The 14,199-nt window shown below is 41.3% G+C and overlaps 1 protein-coding gene across 1 annotated transcript in view; it reads left to right on the top strand.

The window, feature by feature from the left end:
• The first annotated feature begins 1,967 nt into the window (after positions 1-1,967).
• Palmd (palmdelphin) overlaps positions 1,968-14,199 on the top strand; it is a 49,774-nt gene continuing 37,542 nt past the window's right edge. Inside the window, exon 1 of the mRNA XM_042678101.1 lies at positions 1,968-2,352. Within this exon, the coding sequence (XP_042534035.1) occupies positions 2,308-2,352 (45 nt within the window). The 5' untranslated portion in view covers positions 1,968-2,307. The remainder of the gene's footprint in view (positions 2,353-14,199) is intronic.

The following is a 14,199-nucleotide window of genomic DNA, read 5'->3' as shown; positions in this document are numbered from 1 at the left end:
CACTTAAAACAGGGCCTTAGAGGTACTCAATAAATACATTCAGGATAAATGATTAACAAACACATCATTAGTACTTCCAACTATAAAAAATGAATAAACAGCTGATAATAACCATTCAGGATGGTTTTCCCATAGCAAGAATGAAATTTGAGATTAGATTCATTTTAGGAAAAGGTCCAGATTAATAATTGGATGACTGCCCACTGGTTTGGGGTAGCAGCTAGGCTATTCTGATGGAAAAATTCATCATGACTACCCTCTTGTCTTTCACTCCAGCTGCAATCTTCAGAAAAAAAATCAAAAGCTTTGGAGTTTGAGGTTCATCCAATAGTAATCAAACCTGGACCGGGCATAAACCAGTCTCCTGTTCTCTGTCTCTTTTTGAGGATAGAAAAAAACAAAGATGAAATAATGTTGAATATAATGTGAGATTCTTGAAAATGGCAACTCTCATCCTAGGGTGACTAACTCAGGAATAGGATTGGAGAGCTCCAAATGGTAATATGGGGAAAGTTTATTGCATAAGGATCCCAAAGATTTCCTACAGAAGAATCACACCGGGATCTGCCCAAGGAGTTTACACCCAGCTATATGATCCACTTCTCATAAAGATTGATTTTACCTTCAGCCTATGTCTTGTCTTGCCCTGTGTCCTTGGACAGGCTTCCATGAATGACTTTCACAAACTCAGACAGCTGAGCTTCCATTCCTGGCTTTGTTACCTATTAGGCATGTGGCAAATTACCTCCCCAAGTCCATTGCCTCATTTTAAAAATAGGAAGAATAATACTTATCACTCAGCACCTCCAAAGATAAACAGGTTGAAATGCATATGCCTGTAGAAAGTGCTTAATAAATACTAGCTGTCGCTATCCATATCAAACACACAAAGGAAATGAAACCATGTGTTCAGTATTTGATTTGTCCTTTTAACCTCCTGCAGACAGGAAGGTCTGATAACGTCCAACGTCCAAACACGTAATAATGAAGTAGATGGTAATGAGGGCTTACTACATCAAATTTTAATTAGAGAACTGGTCGGGGAGAGAAAACAAAGACAATTAAGGCTTCCTGGTCTCTGCCCCAACCTCAGAGTTTCACTACCTTTGCCAAAGGGCCCGGGGAGGATGCGTAGCATGGGCTGCCTGTGGTCCCAGATACCCCATTGCACTTTGAGAGGCCACTCCTATCTCTTGCATAACTGCTGAGGTCAAAATAAACACCCTTTAGCAGGGCACTGGTGGCTTATGCCTGTAATCCAAACTACTCAGGAGACTGAGATCTGAGGATTTGTTGTTCTGAGCCAGCCAGAGTAGACAAATCTGTGAGAACCTTATCTCCGATTAAACACCAAAAAGCTAGAAGGAGAGTTGTGGCTTAAGTGGTAGAGCACCAGCCTTGAGTGAAAAAAGCTAAGAAACAGTACTGAGATCCTGAGTTCAAGCTTCAGGACAGGCACCAAAAAAAAAAAAGAGCATCATTTCCCAAAGTCAAGAGTATCATTTCTGAACACGGTCCAAGGACCATGTTCTAGAAATCCAAGTTGAGAGTTAGGCATCGGGTAGCACTTATCACTTAAACCACAGCAAGCAACCCCTGATGGACCCATTTTTTTTTTCATACTGTCACTTGAACGCCTTTGATTTTGCCTCCAGCTAAGATTCCAAGGTTTGTCAGAGGTCATGGCACCTTGGGAGAGAAGCTGGGAAGGCAAAGTGACCACCCTATGAAGTTCTAAAGTCATTCCAGAAGTTTCCAAGATCACCTAAAGGCTAACAGAGGCAGAAAAGCTTTTCTGCCCTGGTGAAAGATGAGGTGCTCTTTGTCAGTCCCCAAGCTAGAGTGGAGCAAAGGAACTTTCTACAAACACACATCAGAGGCTGATTGAAATCCCTTAGCCAACTTGCTTTCCCGTGTGCCTCTCCTGGAAAATAATGACTCGGGGAAGGAACAGTTAATAAGAAAATTTGCCTGGCTAACTGTGCAACATTACAACAAAGAGTTGGCAGCTCCTGAAGGAAAAGGGTTTGTGCTGCCGCCGTTGTAACTTGTCAGTCAACTCCGGACCAGCCAGCCTCAGCGTCTGCCTCCCGGTACACCCTCATTACATGTGTCTGCTGGCCTGATGTGTGCATCTGCTCAGAGACGCTCCTGACAAGTCGGGAATTTCTCTCTGCTGCAAAGATCAGACTTCTCCCTGTTTCTCTTCTGACACCCCAGCTTCTCCTCCCCCTCCCCAAAGGAGGCTGCTTGATTTATGATAGCTTCAGACTTCCTTCGGTGTCCTCCTGTCCTTGACTTCCCAGAATGGAAGAAGCTGAGCTGGTGAAAGAAAGACTTCAGGCCATCACGGTGAGTCTGCCTAGAGTTCTGACACTAAGGTGGTTGCTTAAAAGAGCCACACCCAAGGCTAGCTTTTCCACGGCTGAGCCCCTGTAAGAGGAGAGCAAAGCTGTCAGCCTTAGGGACATGTCTGATTTCCTTAACCCTTGTGCTTTTCGGTTTGGGGAGTCCTGAGTGCAGGGGAAAGGTTCTGATTTCTGCAAAGTGCCTCTATGTTAAAACAGCAATCGAGAGCTTTTAAGGCAGTTTAGTTAAACTAACATGTACTTTCTGTGAAGCTTGAAAACACAGGATTTTTTTCTAACCCCCTTACATTGCTAGTTGACAGTCATTAGATTAAAAACAAGAAAAACATAGCTTGGCAACTTCTTAAAATAATGCAGATTTTCTTGTTGTTGTTGTTAAAGTTCCAAAAGATTTTTTAAAGAAAGAAAGCCAAAGGAATAAAATGCACAACCTGCCACTTTTTATTGCGAGTGTTACAGGAAGGTAATTTAACCAGAAAGGTTAAATTGAATTAAAACATTGGTATACTTCAGCTAAGAGCTAAACAGGAGAAAAGTAGGCAAAAGCACGTATCAGATTAATTCTCTGAGATCAGTTTCCAGCCCAGGCATACATGGAATGAGATCCTGATAAAGAAATGTTATATGCAATGGATTTGGAAACTATTTCATTAATGCTGGGAAGGAAAATGGTGCAATTTTGTTTGCTTGTTTGTTTGTTTGTTCTGGGAAAGAGTCAGAGCAAGAAATGAATTACTTTTCTTAAATGATCCAGCTTTATGGTTTCTTTTTTGAATTTTATAAAACGTTCTATGACAGTAACCTGGGAATCTGTAACATAATCATTTATCATTAGCTTCAACTTTCGATATGTTTTTCAAATGTTTTTATTACCTTTAAGTAGTTGTATAAAAGGCATGGCCACCTTATACAGCCTTTTAAGGAAAGAAAACTTTGGAAACAAAACATACACATAACACACACACCAAATTTCTTATGTTTTCTGCCACTGAAATGAGCAGTCAGGAAGAAATGTGCTTTTTTAAAAAGAAAAGCAATATGATATTATATTAGAGTAGGTAGGAGGTAATATTTCTTGTTCCTTCACTTCTCATAACTAATAATGTGAACCCTAATGTAAGACTTTTTGTTAGATGCACACAAATGTCTTGTCTCCACTCCTTAATTAGTGAATATGCTCTTCCTGAGTGATAACAAACCAGGCAGGCCTCAATCACTAGTGGAGTTGGCATTTTTCCATAAGATAATACTTTTTCAAAGTCTAAATTCCAATTATTATATTTTCCTCTCATCAGAAGAGTTCGGTCTGGGTGGTTGTTTGTTTTGTTGTTAACCCGAGACACTGTTTCAGCTGTCCAGCTTGAAGGGTCAGGAACGCCTGTTCTGCTCTGTTGTTTTTGGCGGGGGCCTTTAACATCACAGCTGTTGACTAAAGGTTACTTTACCAGACTGTGTGTCATGTGTGTCGAATGGTCAAGCGCCACTGTTTCTAAGGCTTTCATCCTCCAACTCAGTCTCAATGAAATAGGCAGATAGACCTTTCTTTTGTATTTGACTTACTGGATTGGGCCAGAGCCTAGTTTAAACCTAATTATCTCTAAAATACTGTCAATGTCTTCCTGTAGTCCCTCATGGTCCAAAGACCTGGCTTCATACCAGTATTCAAGAAGAGGAGGCCATGGGCTGGGAAGGTGGCTCAGTGGTAGAGTGCTTGCCTCACATACATGAGGCCCTGGGTTCAATTCCTCAGCACCACATAAACAGAAAAGGCCGGAAGTGGGTGCTGTGGCTCAAAGGGTAGAGCACTAGCTTTGAGAATAGCTAAGGGACAGCACCCAGGCCCAGAGTTCAAGCCCCACAACCAACCAAAAAAAAAAGAAGGAGGAGGAGGAGGAGGCCTTTTCAAATGCAAGTTGAAAATACAAATAGTTGAAATAGAAATAGAAATCATAGAAACAGAATTCTATAGACTTAACCCTATAGACATAGGGTTATCACATCTTAGAAATCAAGTGGGTAGGTAGATTCTGGAATATTCTGCCATAGGTTTTTTGGCTTATGGTCTATAGTAAAGTTTATTTGGATTATTCCCCTGGCCCAAACATGTCCTATTAGGAAGAATTCAAGCAAGATCACCAAGTAATTATAGTTTGAAGTCATAGAAAAGGGTGGCAGGGGGAAATGGAAAGAAGGCTTATAGAAACAAGTTTGCATTGGCCTATACCTTGCCAGGCTACACTCAGTTCCCATTTGTCACCACCAAGAAGGGAAATGGAGCAGGTGTGCTCATGGAAACAATACATCACTCTCCGTACCCTGCCACAGCCTGCGAGATGCCAGCCTTCTCCAGCAGGGGCCCTGCCCAGAACCCCAGTGCAGCTTCCCTCTTCCTCCCTGGGGAAAAAGACAGTTTCCAGGGAGCTTGCAAGGATTACTTGTAAAACTTATGAAAATCTTCAGACTCTTTTACTGAGACTAAAACTCAGAGACCAGCTTCTCATTCACCGTCTTCCCTGACGTGACTTTTCTATACTTCCAAGAACAAAACCAAAGGTCATTTCCCAATGTACTAAGACATCACTTTGAAGAGGGAGAGGGGAAATAAAGCTGTCACACTATAGGATCTATTTGATTTTTTAATTAAAATGTATTCTTCTAACTCTTGGCTAGGAAATGAAATTAGCTTGAGGGCATTTATTCTACCTCATTTCATATACCTAAAAATTCATTATTCCTACTGCAAAAAAAACAAAAGAAATAGGGCTGGGATGTAGCTCAGTGGCAAAGCGCTTGCCTAGCAAGTGCAACGTCCTGGGTTCGATCCCCAGTACCAAAAAAGAAAAGACAAAAAAAATAAAAATAAATTAAAAAAACGAAAGAAATAAACATATATGCCTGTAATTTGACAGAACCAAGAGACAGTTTTCCTGAAAAAAAAATTAAAATACATGAAGTAGATAAAATACAGCACCTAGTCTCTAGATTGCAACCGAAATTATTGTGATGGTGCCATTCATTTTTTTAGAGCAGCAAATTGAATTGGGGATTACTCAGAAGTCTTTTCCAACATTTAAGGACAATGAAGGCAAAAATTACAAAGTATGAAAGATTAATTATTTTAGAAAGACCAACTTCAGTTTGGGTGTTACCTGCTCTCGTGTTCCTCCTTCAATGTTCACTGAGTCATCTTTTTCTAGGTCCATGGCCAAACTATCCGTTAGCCAGAGTTCACTTTTCAACTATAATTTTTCAACTATAATTAGAAAACAAGGCTACTTCAAACTTATTAAATATGTTTCATACCTAAAAAGTCTTGAGGCTATTTTCAAGTTAGTACATACTTTCAACAAGCAGCTGGACTTTATACAAAGGGAGAGCTACTAAAATAGACTGGTAATTTGAGTTTCACTGTGAATTTTACACAACACTTGTGTGTGTGTGTCTGTGTATGCGTGTGTTGTGGATGTGTGTGTATGGATGTGTGTGCAGTGTGTTATTGGGGTTTGAACTCAGAGCCTTGAGCTTGCTAAGCAAGCACTCTACCATTTGACCCATGCATCTAGTTCTTTTTTGCCTTAGTCATTTTTCAGTTCAGATTGTGTTTTTTATCCAAGCTGGACTTAGACTACAATCCTTCTATATATGCCTTTCAAGTAGCTGGGACAGCCAACACTGGCCACCATATCTGGTGTATTGTTTGAAATGAAGTCTTATTAATTTTGTGTGCATCCTGGCCAATTTCCACCTCTCAAGTAGCTGGGGTTACAGGAACAAGCCACTATACTAATCTGCTAATGTTACTGGAACTGGTGGTACCAATACCTCTAATACTTTGGAGAATAGTGAGATCGAGGTTGGTTTGAAAGTCAGTGAAAAGGCCAGGTCAATTCTGGGAAACAGAACACCCTTTGAAATGAGTATCCCCACACACCCACTCTTGACATTTTCCTCCCTAAGGGATAAATTTTCTAATCCCCCTTTTTTGTGTGTATGCCGATAAAAGGACTTGAACCCAGGGCCTGGGTGCTGCTGTCCCTGAGCTTCTTTTGCTGAAGGCTGGCATTCCACCATCTGAGCCACAGCACTACTTCAAGATATTTTTAAGTAGTTTATTTGAGATAAGAATCTCGCAGAGTTTCCTTCCCTTAGCTCGATTTGAGCCATGATCCTCAGATCTCAGCCTCCTGAGTAACTAGTATTACAGGCATGAGCCTCTGCCACCCAGCTTCTAATCATCATTTGTATGGGAACATTGGAAAATACCATCCCTGATATGAAGATGCTCAAGGAGAAAAACTCCTGGATCTCAGACAGCCTAGAGATCATGCACTTGCCAAAAATGTACTATGTGAGAAGTGAGCTAAGTTGAATTCTGAGAACTTGGATCCATTGACAGAGAACAGACCCAGCTGAAGAGATGAGAGGCAACAGGAAGGCTGGCATTTTTTTTATTTAAATTTTATTGTAAAAGTGAGTTAATAAGTACACAGTGGGGGGGGGGGGGGAATGTTGGTCATGGGGCTTGAACTCTGGACCTGGGCACTGTCCCTGAGCTCTTCAGCTCAAGGCAAGCCCTCTACCACTTGAGTCACAGTGCCACTTCCAGTTTTCTGGTGGCTTATTGGAGGTAAGAGTCTCATGGAATTTCCTGCTTGGGTTGGCTTTGAACTACGATCTTCTTACTCAGATCTCAGCCTCCTGAGTAGGTAGGATTACAGATGTGAGCCACCAGCACCCAGATTTAAATACATTTCTTTTTGAACAGTATTACCCTCTCCCTCATTTTTCTCCCACTCCCCACTCAATCCCCTCCCCCTCAGGTTGTAAAGTTCATTTCCAACATAGTGACTTGTGAATATCACCGTTGTGTTAGGTTCACTCTTTCTCAGTCAGGCTTACCTTTAAGGGCAAGAAATGTGGCTGTCAACTTAATCTCCCTTGCCACTAGCTGAGTGGTACTCAGTACCTACTCAGTGTAGAGTCTTACACGTTTATGTGAAAAGTAGCAGAAGGAGAATAGACAGAGAATAGAGCGAGGAAGGGGGCCAGATCAAGGAGTGGGCTGCGATTGTAAGTGGAGTGAGGCTGGAGGTGTTGGGACTCACAAGGCAATGTAGCCATAGACAGTTAGACCACAGTAGAAGGGCCCGCAGACAGAAGCACCTGCCTAGGGCCACTTCTTGGCGAGAAGCCATAGAAAGTTCTGACGTTGGAATTTGAGCAACACAGCCAGATTTGCCAGCCAAAGCTGCTTATGACCGGGGGAGGGGAGGGGAGTGCTCACATTTCCCTGCACTCAATCCCCATTCCTTTTCACTCCCAGAGTATATTTTCTTATCTTGTAAAGATAGGAATTCAGGATACAGGAAGTTCCTTACATCAAACAGAATCTCTTCTCCACCCCATACCGCCCCCCCCCCCACACAAAATCTACATAAACACTGGAGGGTTCTAGTTATATCTTTAGCTCCTGTATTATTTCCTTGGGAACTCTACTTCCTCTGATTCTTTCGTTGTCTCCATTTGGGATCATGGAGGCATCCATAAAAACAGTGAAGGGACCCAGAAGCAAGGTCTGCTCTGGAATTTCTGGGTCCTGGTACACCATGGAAAGGTGAAGACTCTTGTGCAAATATTCAAAAATGGAAAAATGGTGACACTGAGGAATTAAACTATACATTGGGTGGTGGGTATGACAGCCTGTGTAACCCCACAGGTCACTTGCCCAAGAAGCCAGTCCCTTTTATCCTCAAGATTCACCATGCATCCCTCCTTATTCATTCTCTCTGTGTGAATGAAAGACAGAAAAGAGCAAACAAACCTGGATCTTGAACAAACATACTTTCCAACTTTGGTTGAACTACTGTATCACTTGAAGTTCTCAGGCCTTCTTAAAGGGCCGGTGGTTAGAAAGCTTCATAATGCACCATTGTTAACCAACATACCTCCTAATTAAGGCGTGCTTACAAAAACAACTTCCAATTTGTCATGAACGCACATGAAGACAGCAGTCTAAATAAAGAAGCCCAGAAAGTTCAAACAAGAAAGCCACCATACAATTTTCCACCATGCTGGACCAAGATTACATGGTGTTCTTCCACAGAAGGAAAGTTTTCTTCAAACAAATGTGCTCAGCCACTTTGCTTTGCCAAACATAATAGCCCACCCATGAAGGAGACCACGTGATAGAGGATTTATAATTTTAATAGCTCATTAAGGAAACTGCTTTTGAACAGAAAGGTTTTTCCAGCATGCTACACAATGGTAACACTACATTGCTAGATCTCCTGCTAACAAGAATCACAGGGGCTTTCTAAACATCTCTGGATGGTCCAAAGAAAGTTCTGTTTCTTTGGAAAACTGTAATTAAAGCAAGCTAAAATCAGCATCTAAGCCCAAATACAACCTAAACAAAGGTGGCAAAGTTGCATAGAAAATCTGAACAGGACTTCCCTTTCCTAATCTCTAGTCTCCAACAAGACTCCAACTTGCCTCTCCTAAGAATAGTTGAAATCTTTGAAATGGTAGTAGTGTCATTTTGGGAAGAGATTGGAAAACGATAGCACCCCCTTTACAAAGTACCCACCAAGCTGGGCATCAGTGGCTCCTGCCTGTAATCCTAGCTACCCAGGAAGCTGAGGACTGAGATTTAAAGCCAGCCAGATAAATCTGAGACTCTTACATTCAATTAACTAACAAAAAGTAGAAGTGGAGGTGTGGCTTAAATGGTAAAGTGGTAGCCTTGGATGGAAAAGCCACACAATAGTACAGGGTCCTGAGTTCAAGCCTCAGTAGTGACACAGAAGAAAAGAATGTTCCTTACTCTGATATGTGTGAGATGAATATTTTCCTAAAACATCATAGAAATAGTATGGGAGTGAGGTCTATATGTACAGATTTTTCCACAGAATGCTAGGGATTGAGAGGTTTTCATCAAGCCATTTAAGGACTAGAGCTGGGCTAGGAATATGGCTTTAGTAATAGAGTGCTTGCCTAGCATGCATGAAGCCCTGAGTTTGATTCCTCAGTACCACCTGCACAGAAAAAGCCAAAATGACACTGTGGCCCAAGTGGTACAGTGCTAGGTACCAGTGTCTCATGCCTATAATCCTAGCTACTCAGGAGGCTAAGGTCTGAGAATCGTGGTTAGAAGCCAGCCCAGGACAAGAAAGTCTTTAAGACTCTTATTTCCAATTAACTAACAAAAGAAAAAGAAGTAGAGCTGTGGCTGAAGTGGCAGAGTACTTGAGCCTTGAGCACATATTCTCAGTGAGTTCAAACCTCAGGATCAGCACCAGAGAGAGAGAGAGAGAGAGAGAGAGAGAGAGAGAGAGAGAGAGAGAGAGAGAGGGGAGAGGAGAATATGTTATCAGAAGCTCTGAATGGAAATCAAGACATGACAAAAAATAAAAAGAAGGAAAGAAAGGAGGGGAGGGGAGAAGAGGGGAAAGGAGAGGAGGAAAGAGGAGAGGAGAGGGAATCTAGCCTGACTTCTGTCCTGAGCATTAAGTTTTCAGAGTATAGCTGTCTAAGTGACTGCTACGAGGCAATTCCTCACAGTAAAAAAGCAACATCTCTTCCTGGCCAAATCTAAAAACTAAAGAACATCTCTTCAGCAGAAGAATTTTGGGATTACTCACATGATAACAGCACCTCTTCTTACACAGCATGTAGGCCTTAAAACAACAAATACATTCACACTTAATACCTCACTTCCCCAAATAACCTATGAATATTTTCAAAAGTTAATATTACCATCTCTGTAACAGCAGAGAAACCTACCTACAGCAAAGAAACTTTAAAGTATTAAGTGTTAGAACCCAAATCTGTTCTCTTAGTTGTGAGTTCTCCAAACCACAACAATACAATAAATTCTTATAAGCATTATAAATAATTCTTATAAACATCTGTTGCTTTTATACTCAGAGCCTCACATTTGAACGACAAGGGCTCTACCCCTTAGGCCACACCACTCTATTTGCTTTTAGTTTGTTTTGCAGATGGATGTCTCTCCTGAGCCTTTGCCTGAGCCAGCCTTAGGCCAAGGTATTCTTACCTTCACCTCTCAAGTAGCTGGGACTACATGCATGCACCACCATACCTGGGTCCCCTTGTTCACTCTTATGGGCAGAGTTTGAAGTGGAGCAAGAAAAGCCTTTGCAATTTCTGCTTAGTATAACCATCGTTTCTAACCCAAGTCAGTTCTCCATCCCTTGCAGTCTCCTCCTGCCTGCCTTCCTCAGTCTGCCAGGAGCAGAAGTAGATGAGAACAGAAGTTAGTGTCATTTCAGAAGCATTTGTTGTTGTTTGAAGAGAATTGGGATGGAATCCAAGTCACTTTTTCAGACTACCCAATATTTCAAACCTTTGTGCTCTCCTGCCTACCCTACTTCCACTGCGCTGTCTCCTTCCACCAGCCAGGACTTCTTAAGGCCAAGGGATTTTTTTTCATCATTCAAAGAAGCTCATCTTTCACATCAATGAGCTCAACATTATCTGGGGCACTAATAAGACCACATGAATGAGTGACCGAATAAATAGGATGAATGAACAAATGCAATTGAGCTGAGAAGGGCTGAAAGCTAATGACTAACAGATTTTTTTTCCTAGTAAAGACCTGGCCAATGTTATCATCATCCCTTAATAATTCAAAGAGGTTTTGTGTGCTTTCTCAATGATCCTTGTTTTGATTTGTCACTCTTGATTAGAATAAACAACCAAGGTTTTAAAAAAAGGGCATAAAATAGTTAGACACAAGCTGGATTTATTTGGAGTTTATTGGAAAGTGGGAAGAAAGAATAAAATTTCAGGATAAAATGAGGTTTGAAAAAATGTGTGTTTTTTAATAACCATGCCCAACTCCTATTGCTATCTTAAGAAATGGAGTGTTGAGCCAAGCACCAGTGGCTCACGCCTGTAATCCTAGCTACTCAGGAGGCTGAGATCTGAGGCTCATGGTTCAAAGCCAGTCCAGGCAGGAGAGACCATGAGACTCCAATAAAGCACCAGAAAACTGGAAGTGGCACTGTGGCTCAAGCAGTAGAGTGCTTGCCTTGAGCTGAAGAGCACAGGGACAGCACCCAAGCCCACAGTTCAAGCCCCATGACCAACCAAAAAAGAAAAAAAGAAAGAAAGAAATGGGGTGTTGAGCCCAGCATCCGTGGCTCCTGCCTGTAACCCCAGCTACTCAGGAGACTGAGAACTGTGGATGGTGGTTCCAAGCCAGCTGCAAACAAATCTGCAAACAAATCGTATCTCCAATTAACCACCAAAAAGCCGGAAGTAGAGATGTGGCTCAAGTGGTAGAGCACCAGATTTGAGCAAAGAGGCCAAGCAAGGAAAGCAAGAGTGTAAGAACCAAGCAAGAGGTCAAGCACCCTCCTAGTACTAGCACAAAGGAAAGAAGGAGGGAGGGAAGAAGAGAGGGAGGAAGGAAAGAAGGAAGGAAGGGAGGGAGGGAGGGAGGGAGAGAGGGAGGGAGGAAGGAAGGAAGAAAGGAAGAAAGATGGAAGGAATGGAAGAAGGGAGGGAAGAAGGAAGGAAGGGAAGGAGGGAGGGAAGAAGGAAAGAAGGGAGGAAGGAAGGAAGGAAGGAAGGAAGCATACCAAACTTGTCAGTAGTCATTTCAAAAGTAGTCAAAATTTTAAGAAATGGTTGTGCTTTTTTAAAAGTTGCTTTAAAACAATTTTAAATCTTTGTGTTAAAAGTTTTAAAAGAATTTTAAAGTCTTGATTTATCTTTTTTTTTTTTACTTCATGAAAGCCACCTGAAATAACTCTTTTTTCTTTTTTTTTTTTTTTCCGTTGGCTGTGGACTTGAACTCTGGGCCTGGGCGCTGTCCCTCATCTCTTCAGCTCAAGGCCAGTGCTCTACCAGTTGAGACACAGCACCAGTTCCAGTTTTCTGGTGGTTAATTAGAGATAAGAGTCTCACGGACTGGGGCTGGGAAGGTGGCTCAGTGGTAGAGTGCTTGCCTTGCATGCCTGAGGCCCTGGGTTCGATTCGTCAGCACCACATAAGCAAAAAGAAAAAAGCCGGAAGTGGCGCTGTGGCTCAAGTGGTAGAGCGCTAGCCTTGAGCTGAAGAGCTGAGGGACAGCGCCCAGGCCCAGAGTTCAGGCCCCACGACCGGACCCCAAAAAAAAGAGTCTCACGGACTTTCTTGCCTGGGCTGGCTTTGAACCATGATCCTCAGATCTCAGCCTCCTGAGTAGCTAGGACGACAGGCGTGAGCCACTGGTGCCCAGCACCTGAAATTACTTTTAACAACCAAAATCCAGCCCGCTCAGCCTTGAAATTCTGAGTCAGTAAACATAACTCAATGTGTTTGTGTTTGTATGTTTGTTAGGTTTAGTTTGAGTTTTCTATCTTCTTCCATGGTATTGGTTTAAAAAAAAAAATGTTAAGACAACCACCTCCAAATAAATACTTGCTGTCCACATATCATAACCTTGCAAAAGAGCAAGGTAAGGACCTTTGCCAAAAGTCATAGGAATTATGACTTTTGTATTTTTATTACTTTGTGCCCTTATTTTAAAGAAAAGAAAAGCTAGCAGACAGATATCTGTGTCTCTTGGTTCCTTCATCAATGTTATGAAAATGAATGATTTCTGCCTCACAGAGATTTGAGGAAAATTAAATACATTGGTACATGTATATATTTTAAGTGATTTCTGACATATAAAAAGTTCTCAATCGGCATCACCATTATTGGGGTTGGAGGCATGGCCCAGATGGTAGAGTGCTAGCCAATAAGCAAAAGTATCAGATATCAAGTTTGAGCCCTAGTCTGGGAGGAGGGGGGGAAGGTGGAAATTACCATTATTACAGGTATTATAATATTCATTATCTACAGCTCTTGAAATAATTCTCAAGAAAAGAATGAACTTCAATTCTTAGAGGTTTTTTTTAAATTATTTTTTGTTTTTGTTTGGGCCGTGCTGGAGATTGAACCAGGGTACCCCAGAATGCTAAGCGAGCATTTTATCTCTGCACTATACCCTTGGCCCTATCTCTGTGATTATTAATCAGGCTCTACCTGCTAGACATTCCTGTCTAAATACAACATTCTTGGCCTAACTAAATTCATTCTACAACTTTGCCAGGAATTAGCCAATAAATTCACCAGTCTGTAAATACTCATAATTTACCTTTTTTTCTCTCTTCCAAAAATTGGGCATTTTCCACTTTCAGTCTTCTGACTGCTTTTCATTTTATCCAAGATTCCAAGGAGATTATTTAACAATATTTTTCTGTCATGTCTATAAATTTTTCTTTTCTCTGAAATGAGGACTGCCTTCGGGCCTCTACTTTCTCTCAGAAGTCAATTTTCCTTCTTGAGTGTATTTGTTCCATGTTTTCCAGGGTCAAGATCATTGTCTATCGTCAAAACTATGGAATCAAAATAGAAATAGTTTAGAATAGTTAAAAATAGAAATCATTTATCTTTGTCACTTTAATAAATACTACATTGTATATAGTCTTGTCATTTTCTGTAACATTTCTCAGTAACATACACAGAGACATGTACACAGAGATACACATGCAAACACAGTCACACACAGACATGAGCACACATGTACACAGATACACACAGATATACACACATTTTGTGACTATGGTGTTTCCCATATACTTCACATCATCCCGTATTATTTCCACTGTTTAAAAGGAATGCATGAGAAATGCATTAGAAATCCAATGAACTCAATTACATACTAAACTACTTGGGTTTTGTTGTATTTAATGGTATCTCTCCTTTCTTCTTACCTGAGATCACTTTTAATAATGTATGTTTTTTCATTTATAAACCCAAACCTAAGGATCTGTCT

The sequence above is a fragment of the Dipodomys spectabilis genome, unplaced genomic scaffold (genome assembly GCF_019054845.1).
Source record: "Dipodomys spectabilis isolate Male_0828 unplaced genomic scaffold, ASM1905484v1 ptg000002l, whole genome shotgun sequence".
Classification (NCBI taxonomy): domain Eukaryota; kingdom Metazoa; phylum Chordata; class Mammalia; order Rodentia; family Heteromyidae; genus Dipodomys; species Dipodomys spectabilis.
The sequence above is the reverse complement of the archived record's forward strand: the minus strand, read 5'-3'. Positions and strand labels throughout refer to the sequence as shown.